The 14,021-nt window shown below is 44.0% G+C and overlaps 1 protein-coding gene across 5 annotated transcripts in view; it reads left to right on the forward strand.

Annotated features, from left to right (window-relative positions):
• Window positions 1-14,021, forward strand: part of Akap2 (A-kinase anchoring protein 2) — a 553,389-nt gene that overhangs the window by 275,366 nt on the left and 264,002 nt on the right. For all 5 annotated transcript variants that reach the window (XM_023722921.1, XM_023722923.1, XM_023722922.1 and 2 more), the window contains one exon: window positions 3,821-3,951. In XM_023722921.1, the coding sequence (XP_023578689.1) occupies window positions 3,821-3,951 (131 nt within the window). The remainder of the gene's footprint in view (window positions 1-3,820; window positions 3,952-14,021) is intronic.

Genomic DNA, 14,021 nt, shown 5'->3' on the forward strand with positions numbered 1-14,021 from the left:
AAATAACAGTGAGACAGTTACAAACCAAATTGGTAGGATAGTTTCAGTAATTAACACATTGCATACATTCTTCCTAGTGGTTAATTGCTGCACAAGATGCGGACTTGATATCCTATTTACAAACACCATTAGAACAAATCCCTCTATTCATTAAGAGAATGTAACTATACATCTATCCTAACCGCTTTGAATGCACAGATACAAAACGGACATTCATCTGTATCCCCTTTTTTTTTGTTAAGTTCCATCATTTAAATATTATAGGTGTGTAAACTCAGCAAAATATTCTAAAAGAGTTTAGTAGTCCATAATAGTATTGGGTCTTCCACTTCACTAGCAATGTCAGAAATTGTTGACCTGAGTCCCCGACAGCTCAACATAATGAATGGCCAATTTTAAATTTGAATACATTCAACAGATAGACATTGTGCACCTTCTAAAGGAAATTTGCATCTCAGGCTTGTTCTTATTGTGTCTCTCCTGACCCTATAAATAGCTTGAGGGGAAGGTAAAACTTCACTTGTTCCAACAGAAGTCTTGGGTTGGTCTCTCCCTGTGTGAGGTGAATTATGTAACTAACTTTCAAGGCTAAACCAAGATCTTGGTGGGCATCAGTGAGGAAGCAGGAAAGGATTAGAGGGTTAGAAAGAGGTGGCATGAATCCATGATTTAGAAAAAACTATGGAGACACAGTCTTAGTCCTGGCTCATAGTTTACTTCCTTCTCTGTCCATCCACAGTGCCCACTGTGACACTTCTCACTGTCTACTTACAGTATCCCAAAAAAATAACTTCACATAAACTACTTTATTTGTAGGTGAGGAAGAGTTGATTAGAGATCTCAAAGCTCTTTCTTTTCCTTTATTAGTCTCAGATTTCATATTTGTTAAAGTGCAGTATGTATAGTTTTTTAATAATTCACTCCTTCAACAGGTATTTATTATGACCAGCTACAGCCCCACACATCATTTTTATTCATGGAAGGAATAAAACCGATATAGCACCTACCTGACTTCAAGAGATTCAGACTGAGAGTTTGCCATCAACGTAGAACCTGTTGGAGAAGCTAGAACATGGTTCTACGTGTTAGATGCAATCACAGCAGTACCAGGAGATTTTGTAAATCTTATTTAGGTGTTTTTTTGGTGCTGAGTATTGTATGCAGAGCCTACATGGTGTGCTATGCCATTGGCCTTCCAAGAATGATTCTTGAGTTCTCTTATGCAGAGGCAGGAGAGTAGAGAGTAGTCTGCCTAGTCACTTTAGCAGGATGGCTAACAATGCACAAGTTCATGTCTTTAAGTCTACATTAGAACATTTTTGGTCCCGTGTTATAAATTTGCCTCTGTGCACTGTAGGAATAACTGAAGCGATCTCTTCTGTGATTTATAATAATAAAACAAGAGAACTACCGGGAAAATCCATGGCTGGCTGGAAACCCACTGCTGATGTGTTGCCAACAAAGGGTTCAACCTGGAGTTGTAGTAGTACTGAACTTGCTCCTTTGGGCATAGCAGGGTACCCATGGTGATGCTGGGCTCTCTGCAGAGCGGTGAATCAGGAGCATTAGTAAAATCTATTACTTGATATTGGTAACTTAAAAACTCATTTTCTAGGTTCCTGATAAGTAGCCCATTAGCGAACAAATGCATGAGTCCGTGGAATTGTGCGTCTTTTGCTCACCAGACCTACAAAAAGTCCCTCCCCCATAGCCAGCATGGCGTACCCTGGCTCCCAGTTACTATAGGCATTCTGCTTTCACTTACTGCCCTGTCCAATGAAATCAGACAAAATTCTTCATAGATGTGATGCCAGAGATTCTGGGCCGCTGGCCCTTACTCCATGTTTGTTGGCTCCATAGCCTTTATTCCTGGTGCTCCTTTGGTGGCCCACCAACACTAGGGAGGATTGGCCACTGGCCCACAGTCCTCAGAGGACCCTGTTCTCTTAGCCACTGACCTGGCTGTGCATGCTGTCTGGCTGGTCTCAGTGCTTGTGCACAAGGCCTGACCTCTGTGGAGAGTCTGTCGCTGCTACCTGCCATCTGGGGGGCATGGAATTGGAAACGCCTCTGTCACTTGCCTCCCCTTGCCGTTCGGACTAGGGCTTTTCAACGTGCCTCTCATTTTATTTTTTTATTTTTTTTTTATTTTTTCCTATTTTTATTCTTTTTATTTTTGTTCTGTTTTAATTGCTCTGGGTAATGTTTCTAGAATATGAATAGGAGTGGTGATAGTGTACATCAGTGTCTTGTTCCTGATTTTAGAATTAGAGATGCCTCTCATTTTAGATGTTTTCATTTCCTTTCTTGAGGCACTAATTGTTCCTTCTGTACCATTGACCTGAAACAAAAACCTTTGTATTCCACTCCATGGTCTATTACTCCTCTGACACTGGGGAGGAGTACGATTTTAGTGATATTGAAGATCACTGCTGAGTAGGTCTGGGATTTACTAAAGAGGTTTAAAGAAGAGGCATGACAGATTAATTTTTTTTTTTTTTTTCCGGAACCAGGGATTGAACTCAGGCCCTTGTGCTTGCCAGGGAAGCACTTATTCTACTGAGCCATCTCCCTGGCCCAGATTAATCTTTTTAAAAGAACATTTACACATGGATGGGCTATTAGGCAATCAGGACATTTTATAATGGAAATGTAGTTGCATAGAAAAATGTCGTTTTTTAGGGCTGATGAGATGGCTCAGTGGTCTAAAGCACCTACTTAGAACAAGCTTAGCAAAGCACAGGGACCACGGTTCGATCCCCCAGCACCACATGCCAGCCAGCCCCGCCCCCTGGTGGGCTGAGCTGGCCACACACACACACACACACACACAAATAAATAAATAATTTTTTTTAAAAAAGAAAAATGTCCTTTTTTAAAAGATGTTTTAACATTATACTGAAATATTTGTGGGTGAAATGCCATAGTCTTTGATATATACTTTACAATACATTGGTGAAAATATATGGGAAAATGTGCCAAACTGTTTTTAATTGTTAGATCTAGGTAAGATGATGTATTTATTATAAAATTCACTGTATTTTTCTGTTTTTTGATAATACAAAAAATAGACATCAAGAACTTTCTGGGGGACACTTTCTGCAGATGATTGTATGATTGTCCTTGCTTCCTACAGATCCTTGCTGAAATGTCATTTATTGATGAGGCCTTTGGGCCACACCCTATAATACATATATCTATACCCACCCAATCCCTGTCCTTATTTTCCTTATTTCTTGCATTTCCCAGCACCATCTCGGGGAAAAATACATGTGCCTGTATATAAACCTACAAACCTGTATGTGTGTGTGTGTGTGTGTGTGTGTGTGTGTGTGTGAAATAATTTCTCTGTTTTTGTCTCTTGACTAAAAATAAAAGTTGTGCTGGAGAGATAGCTTAGTGGTCTAAGCACCTGCCTAGCAAGCACAAGGACCCAGGTTCAATCCCTGATGCCACATGCTATGCCGGCCCTGGAACCCCAGATGGGTGTGGTGGTCCAGGCCTGTAATCTCAGTGCTGGGGAGGCTGAGACAGGAGGATCACTACAAGTCCAAGCTGCATAGTGAAATCCTCTACCAAAATAATAATAATAATAATAATAATAATAATAATAAACAAAAGTTGTGTAAAGTAGGAATTTTTGTGATAGGTTCTCAGCAAGAACTTAACTGAACAAAAATAAAAAGTAGAAATAAGCCCAAAGTCAGGGAGGAGGTGAAAGCAGTCATTCGCATGAGCCCTGCTGGGGTACAGAGCTAAAACGGCAACCCTGGGGATGGAAAAGTGACATCTTGTGTGCTGTCTGTCTTCACTTCCACAGTCCAAAGTGCTTCGGGAAAAATGGCTGCTGCAGGGTATCCCCGCAGGAACGGCCGAGGAGGAGGAAGACAGGCGGCGGCAGTCTGAGGAGGATGAGTTCAGAGTCAAGCAACTCGAAGATAACATTCAGAGGTAGGTCATTTCCAGCTCCACATGCCAGGTCGCAGTTGCCATGCAGTGACCACTGCTGTCCTTTAGGGGGCGTTTCTCCATGCTGCCATCTTTTCGCAGCAGCCATGCTGAACAGATCACACTGGTATCCTTTCACTTTCCCACATAGCCTGTGTTATTACTCAGAGTCCTAATTGTTCATTGGCCTGTAGTGCAGCACAGCGACGTCTGTAGGCCAGTATGTTGTGGTGAGCAGCTTACCTCTTCACAAAATGCCTCTTTTTGAGCATTTGTATCAGCTTTTGACTGTTTCTTCTTTGGGGCCAGGCTGCTAGCTGTCCTTGTGTAGGGGTCTGTTTGTAGATTTGCTACATGAGGTCGATCTGAAGTGGGGAAACTGTAGCTGCGGGACTTGGGGTTGGAATGAAGAGCCTGCAGTGAACAGCTGTTGAGGACTCCTCTGTAGGCAGCTTGCCCGGCTCTGCAGCTCGACTTTGTATTGTCTGCCTGCTTCCTTGTGCCAATCACATCCAGGTTCTGATCATTTTATTATGGGAGGCAAGGGTCCTGCCTGTGGCCAGGGATGTCCAGGCGAAGCCAGGAGCAAAAGCATAGGTTTACACTTAGGCACTGTTACCCTCTAGGGTCCCAGGACACTTTGCCAGAGGTAGAGGCAAAGGGTGGAAGCTGGTGAGTGTAGATGTGCTTACTGCCAACTGACCTCTCCAACACATCTCATCACATTATCCATCCCTGAAATAGCACCCTCAACCTCCAAGTCATACTACAGCCTCTGTCCCTCATGTACTTAGGTCTTAATGTCCCCTAAAATGTATTTAGAATGTTTGGAGCAGTGTGGCTGAACTATGCTTGTGGGGAAAATGGGCCAAGGAGAAGATAAGAAGGAGCGTTGCACACACACACACACACACACACACACACACACACACACACAAAGCATATTTACATTTGAGAGAGAGAGAGGTAGGAGAGAATGGAGGGAGATGTGATAAATAATACAAGAAAAAAATATTTGGAAAATAGCATACAATGAGTTATGTGACCTTTTCTACTTTTTCTTGTAGTGTTCCAACCAAATCAGCAATTTTTGCCTTAGTTTAGAACAAGCGTGTGGCTGTTATGGGCCCACAGGTACGATTCCTTCCCATGGGCTGAGCCCTGTCACTTACAGACCATAGTTCAAAATGGAGCCTTGGTTCTGCCTCCACTGACCACCGGACTGAGGTGTGAGATGGTGGGGCTGGCCCTGGCTTAGAGGTAGGGGGAGACGCAGCCCCTCACCAGTGTATGTACCTCTGCTGGGAGCTCAGTGTGCTCATGAGGCCCAGCCTGTGGCCAGGGACCTAAGAGCTAGAGTGTCTCCACACTCCGCTGAGGCCGTCCTGGGCCCAGGAGTGTTGGGAACCATGGAAGGTGGAAATCAAATGTGTGAGAGTGGAACTAGGCCTCAGTGCCTAAAGCAGTCAAGCTACCTCAGTCCTGAGAGAAACATCCTGACTGGTTCATGTCAGCAATTAGTCACTAGGCAACCTTATGTCACCTGATGCTAACTTTGCAAAGATATAAATAAATGCCCCTACTGTTGTTCTGGGGTTCATTCACCAATGAGCAGCAGGCCAGCACTTGGCCCAATTTGTCTCCTTGTCTGTCTTTTCCTCACTCCTGCCACCATTTCTCCCTGGGGTACAATGGATCACACTGAGACACCAACAGATCCCAGCACAGGAGGAAAGAGGGCCCTGTTCCCTGTCTGCCACCACTCTCCTCCTAGCCTCCCAAAGAGCTAGGTCCCCCTTACAAGACCTAGCCTGGGGTTCCTGCTGGTCCTCTACAGGCTTCAGCAGTCCAGCCTCTTCTCTTCCTGGGGCCAGGCCTGGGAAGGGGCTCATTTTCCTCCCACAGCCCACTCCACACTCAGATACAGTTTCTTGGTCCAGCCTCAGAAATCCAAACCACCATGGACTCAGAGGGGGCTAGCCAGCCACCCCCACTGTAAAAGCAGACTGGGCACCAGGGGATGGGTGGGCTGAGGCTGCTGGGAGCCTCCAGATGCTGCCTGCCAGGCCCGCAGAGAGACAAGGCCTGCAGCCTGCCTCTTCCACTGCTTCCACAGCCACTGAGGCCCCGACTCAGGCTCCTCGGGCAGTGCAGCCCGCAGCTGCTGACCACCGATTCAGCCTCTTGTGTGGGGACAAGCACAGCAGGGTGAGCAGATAGAGTGAACCTACAGGTGCAAGTGTGGCAGAGTGCGGTGATTTTGTAGGCAGCAATCTGTGAAGGCATATTTTTAGAAAAACAGGGTACCACTGCTTCATAAGAGTAAAATGAATTGCCACAGGGGGAAAAAAGAATTAGGGGCTAATTAATTGTGCAGGTGGGCATGACCATACTTTAAAAAGTAAAGAAAATCTCTTCTTATCATTTTGTGAAGAGGATAAAGAGCTCACTCAGTGTACATTGAGCCTATTGAAGAGTGAGATATCCAAGCAAGAAGGAAAGAAATCTTAATAACCTGAAGAAGGGGTAGTTTGGCCCAGATCAGGGCTGTTTCTTTCTGCCCTGTCATGGCCTACCTTGAGTTGACCTTGGCCTTGACATGTGCTGGGGCTGGTGCAGGCTGCCTTCCTGGGGCTACCTTCTTTTTTATTTTATTTTATTTATTTTTTAAAGAGAATAAGAAATAGAAAAAAAAAAAAAAGAAAGAAATGATGCAAAATTTTACTAAACAAAATGATAGGAATTTAACAATGGTAGTTAAGGATTTTTTTTTTTTTTTTTCTCTGAATGCCTTCAGGGCAGGTTTGGCTGGCTGCGGTGTTGTGGGGATCGAACTCCAGCAACCTGAAGCTGACAGCTTTGTGGAAGCAGCCACTTAAAGAACTGAGCTAGGCCAGGCCCCCAACAATGGTAGTTAAATGGTGTACTGTTACCTTCAAATTAGTTGTTCAGATCACCAGGTATAAACATGCAAAATTAGTGAAAAAAAAACTAAAAAGAAAAGAAAAAATATTAAGCATCAGCTGCTCCTTTCAATAGCCCAGCGGAAATCAGCAGTACAATTATCCAAGCTATCCTGCATATATACATACATATTTCTTTTTCCCTTCCTTTCTTTTCTCCTTTCTCTCTAAGCAGGACTACTATCTTAGTTACTTTTCCTGTTTTGTTTTTGGTTTTGTTTTTTGTTATTTAGAGAAGGGTCTACAAGGTGTTTAGGGTCTTACTACTAGAACAGACTCATAGTGATTCTCTGGTTTATAGCCTCCCAAGTGCTGGGATTACGGGCACGCGCCACCACGCCCAGTCTCAATTGACATCTCAGCACTCCTCAGGGGCGGGACTGGAACAGCAGGCCTGGGGATCAAACACCCAGCCCCTGCACCTGCTTGCAGGCACTTTAATCCACTGAGCTATTTGGTCAGCCCTTACTTTTCCTGTTGATGAAACAAAAATAGCAAACACCTAAAGTTAAAGGATGAAAGGTTTGTGGAGGATTCAGTCCAAAGCCGGCTGACTCCCCAGCAGTGTGGCATGGCAGAAGGGCATCACAGAGTAGAAACAGTCCATGGGAAACAGGCAGGAGGAGAGCGTGAAGCAGCAAGCAGCAGCAGCCGCAAGCCTGCCTTCCCTCTCTCCCTTTCTGTTCCACCTAGGATGTGAGCCTATTGAGTAGTGCATCCTGGCCCAGGATGGGGCTTCATAGAACCGTGCTAAACCTATTTGGTTATCACAGACTTAATCCTAGTACCCCACACCCTAAATCCAGCCACCTCCAAAAGCCGTACCTGTGAGTGCATCTAGATCTCAGCCATAGGTGCCATCAGTTCCCTCTGGGGCCTCCTGAGAGAGGAGTGTCTTCCTGCCCTGAATTCCGTTTCTACTTCCCCTCCTCTAGCTTCTTCTCCACTGTAGTTGAATGTCTCTTATTCATAATGCTCTAGATCGGAAGTGTTTCAGATTTGGGAATTTTTTTTTTTATTTTGAAATATTCACACATATATAACGAGATATAGTGATACCTCCATTCACAAACTTAATTTGTTCCATGATTTTGGAAAAGATGACGATGTTTGTGTATGTGTAGGAAAGGGGGTCAGGGTCATGTTAGTCACCTGATGTAGAGTTTGCAAACAAAAACCAAATTTTGCTGAAATGCTTTTGCTTGTGAACTAAATCGTTCAGAAGCAAAAGTGTTCATGAACTGAGTTCTGTCGTGAGGGTGGAACTCAAGACCGTGTCATACACAGACCTTACACAGGTAGCCAGAAGGTAATTTTACACCACGAGTTGAATAATTTTGTGTATGAAGCAAAGTCTATGTACAACAGAAGATAGGTGTGTTGTGTACCTTTCTTCTTGTGGCATCCTGCGAGTGGTCAAAAAGTTTCAGATGTTAGAACAGTCCCAATTTCAGATTTTCAAATTAGGAATGCTCAGCCTTGTACTATGTTTGTCATCTTTCATTTCCAGTCCCAAGAAAGAAAGGAACTATACCCCCTTGTCCCACAAGGCAGGCAGCGGTGAGGTCCCCGTCACAGCACAGCCATGGAGTGCATGTGGGGCTCACGGCAACCCTCGGCATCCAGAGGGGTCACAGTCTATGGCAGTCACTGCAGGGCTTTGCTCCGTGGGGCTGAGCTTTGCCAAGTGGCTCTCCTCTGTAGGCTGGAGGCATCTGCTCTGCCTTTCTCTGCACTAACAGGCTGTTCTTTTCTTTTTATGGCAATAGCAGAGGAGTGGGAGGCTTAAGCAGAAAGAAGGCCCCGCGCAGAACCATTAGCTGAAGCACATCAGTGGCCAAACCCACCAGCAAGAGGAGGAGAGAGCCAGCCGGCTTCTAGTGGGAGAAAGGCAGACCAGAGAAGGGTTTAGGCGACCAGCCAAATAGCTCAGCGGATTAAAGCACCTTCAAGCAGGTGCAGGGGCAGAGCGTTTGATCCCTGCAGTGCCGGCCCCACCCCCAGGGTACCCTGAGAGGGCAATTGAGACAGTGTGGTGGCGCGCCCTTATAATCCCGACACTTGGGAGGCTGCAAACAGGTGGATCACCAGGAGTATAATCTAGTAGTGAGACCCTGAACACCCTGAAGACTCTTCCTTAGGAAAATACTCCCCCCAAAAAAAGAGAAAGAGAAAGGCTTAGGATAGGGGTAAATTATCCAGCTTTCCAGGAGCAGACTGCTGCTCTGGAAACTCTCAGCATTAGGAGAAATGGACCAGCAGGAGAAAAACAGCAGGAAGGCACATTAATAAAAAGTCAAACAAAAACAGCACAATAATGTAGAAGGAAAGGAAGAAGAGGGGAGAAATAATGGGAGAGACTTCAACACCCAGTTCAGAGTCTGATCCTGACAGAACAGAAACCTCAGAAGCTGTTCACAGCTTGAATGTGGCAGATCCTCTAAGTTAAGGAATTATAAAGAAGCTTCCTTGTCTGAAGCAAAACATTAATCTTTACATCTTTAGCTTTGGGCCACTCTAGCAATAAATGGAACCTAACACAGACATTCAAGCATTTCTAGGATTTGGGCCGTGTCTAATTCTTTACACCTGGGCCACTTTGAATATGATAAAGATGTCGCGTAAAGCGTGGAGCTTTGCACTTAGATATGTGCCTAGATATCTTCAAGAAGAAAGAACGTCATTGCTTTTATAATTCTAAGATTCTTTTGGAAACCAGGAGTTGTACAATAAATTGCAGGTTTGCAGACACATTTTTCCCTTCTGTCTTTCCTTTCCTCTCTCTCTCCTTTCCTTCTATTTTTTTTTTCTGTTCTGTTTTGCTTTTTGCTGTTTGTTTTGCTGTACTTGGGAATGAAGCCAGGTCCTTTGTACTGAACTACATACCCAACCATTTCAGTTTTGATGGAGTCTCACTAAGTTGCCCAGGCTAGGCCTGAATTTGTGATTCTCTTGCCTTAGCCTCCCAGAGTCCTGGAATTATAGGGATGTGCTGCCACTCCTGGCTTCAAGATATGTTTTCTTCTGAAATATTGGGTATACATTGGTGGTTATTAATACAGAGTATATTATCTGTCTTCCAAAAGCAGCTTTTCAGGGAAGCCTATAAGGAAAGAAGGCAAAAGAAATAAAGAAAGGGGGGGGGGGGGGGAGAGAGAGAGAGAGAGAGAGAGAGAGAGAGAGAGAGAGAGAAAGAGAGAGAGGGGAGAGAAGAGAGGAGGGAGAGACAGAGAGAGAGACAGAGAGAGAAGAGAGGAGGGAGAGAAAGAGAAGAAAAAGAAATGAAAGATGGAAAGAAGGAAAGGAAGGAGGGAGGGTAGACTAGTGGGAAGAAAAAATGAAGGGAAGGGAAACAATTAGAGTATTACACCCTGAGCACTAGAATCACCTGAGAAGCTTCTTTTTTAAAAAAAAAAAAAAAAAAAGACTTTCCAGACTTCTTCCCAGACATTTTATTCAGTGACCCAAGTAAGGTGCCCTGGGATATGTGTGTGTGTATTTTTTTTTAAAGAGTTCTCCAGATGATTCTGTTGTGTGTCCAGAACCAAGGATGACTTCTGTACACAGGGAAAAAAAGAGAATAGACTGTAGATTACATCCCATTTTAGGGCCTAAAAACACCCCAAAGGATATTAGGAAGTAAATGATGTTTGCAAGAAAATCAATAACCCATACAAGAACAAAGAAGGACATCCCTGACCCTTGACCTTACACTGATTGTCAGCCTTCCTGCTTGACACAGGGAACGTGAAGTCTGCTTCAGGGACTTCTGCAGGTGAGAGTAGCTCTGCCCTAGAGTTAAACTCTCTCCGAGATTCACAGTGGAACCTAGCTTTCATTTGAACTTGATTAGAAACAGCCTTGGTTTACTACACTAAACATGAAACAGGTCAGGGAAACTGGCTACTTCCCCAGAGGCCAGAAAATTCCACCATGTTTCAGATATTTTTGGCTGAAATTAAAAGCAATATGGCCTTGAAGTAATGATATCCAAGCAACAGAGGTGGTAGAAGAGCACCTGGAGCACAGTGGATAAATAGATCATCATTCTTTCATACTGCTTTTCCCTGGGCAGAAACTGGGCTGTGTTCTTGGATTGCCGGCAACCAGACATAAAAGAGGTTGCAGAAGATCTAAATTGTTGGAAGCAAAATCTACACATTTCTCTTTTCTTTCTTAATTTTAAATGTTGATGTCAGATTTACTTGGCAGTGGGGTCCCATGTTGAGAAAGCCCAAGGGATTGTTTCTGGCTTGGGCCCATCGTCAACCATTGTCTACATCATCACTGAGTGCCGTGGAGCCCTAGGTGTACCCAGAACCTCACGCTGCTGCTCGTAGGGTGTTAGGGCCGTTAGGCCCAACCTGAGCTTGGCTACTTCATGTCTGTGCCAGTCTACAAGTCCTGTTGGTTGCCTTGTGAAATTTTTTTCTAATTAAGTTTCCTAATTTCATCATTTTATTCAGGAGTTTATTAACATACAGTATTCCTTCTTTGATTATTGTGAGATAGGGGGAAAACCTGTCCCCTTGTCTCACCCCTTGAGATTGCCTCATGGGAAGCTGAGAAACCTCATGGAATGTTCACTGAAGATGGAAGGAGGTGTCGCTGAGCCAGATCTGCGCGCTCCGGGGCGAGTCTGTTACTCTCTTGCCCTCGCTCTAGCCCTTCAGGGAGAGGTCTCTTGGGTTCTTCCAGCATTGCTACTCTCAAGCTGTCTAATTTAAGGAGTTGGCTAGAGCTCTCTCCTCTGGACAAGTGCCTCTGTGCAGAGAAATGCCTCTCTCGTGGAAGGAAGTGGTTTGGACACAGCTCAGAACTGGGGAAAGAAATGACATTCTCAGGAAACAAAAGGCCTATGTGTAAGTAGCGTTCATAGCAGAGATGACTAATTCATCCGAACAGCTGTCAGTTCTGAAATATGTCACATCAAATATTCATTGAATAAAATATTGAAGTCTCAGTTGCTACCTCGGAGAGGGATACACAGCTTTAAAAAATATTTGATTCAAGGAGACCAGTCCACTTCTGCTTTTGCCTTCAGATTCTCTGAGTACCTCTTGGTCTCTGGTGAATATCAGAAATCGCTTGATTTTCTACATTATTAAGTGGCAAGAAGCAAAGACGACATCAGGCATAAGAGTGTATATATTATGTTGGGAGATTTGGCATCCAAGAAGAAAACAGTCACTCACAGCTGTTCTAGAAAAAGCAACTGCAGAAATGTTCATTGAAAACGCAAATGACACTTACTTAGGACTCATGGTGTTCTTCCGGTTTGCTATTTCTAACTCCATGATGTGCTGTTCTCTTGAAGCAGGGATTGGGACACTCCGTCTGTGCACTTTCAGCCTGCCCTCCCCCCATGAAGCCACATTTGGCAGCAGTGCAGCCCAGTTACAGTTTCTATATCTTCCCCACCAAAATAACTATGCACATTGTGTGCTAAATGCTATACAGTGATGTCACTGTCTCATCTAATATTTATGGGTCTCTTCCTGTGTTCTAGGTACTAGCTTGGCTTCTTTACCTCTGTTTAATTTAAGAGCTTTCCATCTACGCCTCATGGCACTCCCATAAGGTGGAGACTCATGATGCAGGGCACAGTGATATGGAAGGCGCCTCAGATGATTGGATTAATGCAGAAAGGATCAAGTATCTGAACCTAGCTCCACCCAATTCCAAAGCACATTCTTAGAACATCCAGCAGAACTTTTCATTTTAAGCTGTCTTGAGACCTGAGCTATTAGGCACAGTCACCCTAAAGTCTACCTTGTGCTGCAGGAAGATGCACAAGTAACGTGATCCTCCCTTCTCGGACTCTACCAGTGCTCTTTCATGGAGCACAGCAGCTACGTTTGTTCCATGACCCAAGAGGTGCAGGCTTTAATCTGGGTGGTGGTCCTTGTGTCTGGTGAGGCTGCCCCCTTCAGGCTTTTGCTGGAAATGCACGTTCCAGCTCAGGCTCCTCTGTCTTCTGCCCCTTTCCCAAGCTCTCCTGAGGGCACTTTCCTACCTGTAAGCCACCTGGGTCTCAGCTGGTTGTGTGAAGGGCTCCCAGCGTACGGCACTGGTGAGGGGACTGGACCTTCCTCTGAGTTTGACCAAATGTAGTTGGAGCTCTAGTTTTGCATATGTGAGTTCTTTGATCTTTTTAATATAATTTTAGCCACTTAGCAGTTTACTCTGAAGGTCACTTGGGCAGTATGTTTATTTCTGTATTGACTATCCCGAAAGTCACTCCAGCAGGTGCCATTTCAACCAGTCAGTTCTTGTTTACATGACACGAGACACACTTGTACGCCTGTTTCTTATGTCAACTAATCTTTGCATACTTTTTTAAGAACATTGTATTCACCTTTGATATTTGTTCCTTGTGAAATCTAGTAAGTTCTGATTGTTTTCTTTCAGTAATTCATGCTTATTTGTGAAAAATGACCTATAATTTTGTGCCATAATCTATAAAATCTTGACATAAGTACATTAGATATAATTTTTATACTTCTCCAGAACCCAGTGATCTTTTGCAAAATGAAATGGACACATTTGGCACACTGAGACTGCGTAGGAAAGAAGCACCAAAAGAAAAACAAAGGGGAAACTAAAAAAGGGAGAAATACTAGCATGTCAGAATTTTAGCAAAGCCTGAGTTATGAATTAGAAAAAAAAAAGATGTCTCCTAATTGTCAACATTTTATAATAAAGAAATAAAGAAATGAAACTAAATTATTCAAATTGGAGCCAATGATTATAATAATTCTATGAGTGGTGCTAACAGAGTTGACCAACATCTCGTAAGCTATCCTGTAATCAAAAAGGGAGGAAAATGTTAACAACCTAAATTTGCAGACCAAAATTAGAGAAAAAGGAGGGCCGCAAGGAAAGCCAACATTTTGGCCCCAGCCTTCCAAGGTCAATTAAGTCTCAGGACATATGAGAACTTGTACTGTAATGTCATGTAACTCAGTAGTGTCCCAAATTTTCTGATCAAGAAGATTATGGGGCCAAAGAGGAAAGTGATCGATGACGTAGAGTGTGCCTAAGGAGAGTCACATGGAGAGGAAATCATTCTCTCAGGCTTTCCCAGAGAGCACATTGGCCGAGCAATGG

This window comes from Octodon degus, unplaced genomic scaffold, assembly GCF_000260255.1.
Source record: "Octodon degus isolate 3935 unplaced genomic scaffold, OctDeg1.0 scaffold00094, whole genome shotgun sequence".
Lineage (NCBI taxonomy): Eukaryota > Metazoa > Chordata > Mammalia > Rodentia > Octodontidae > Octodon > Octodon degus.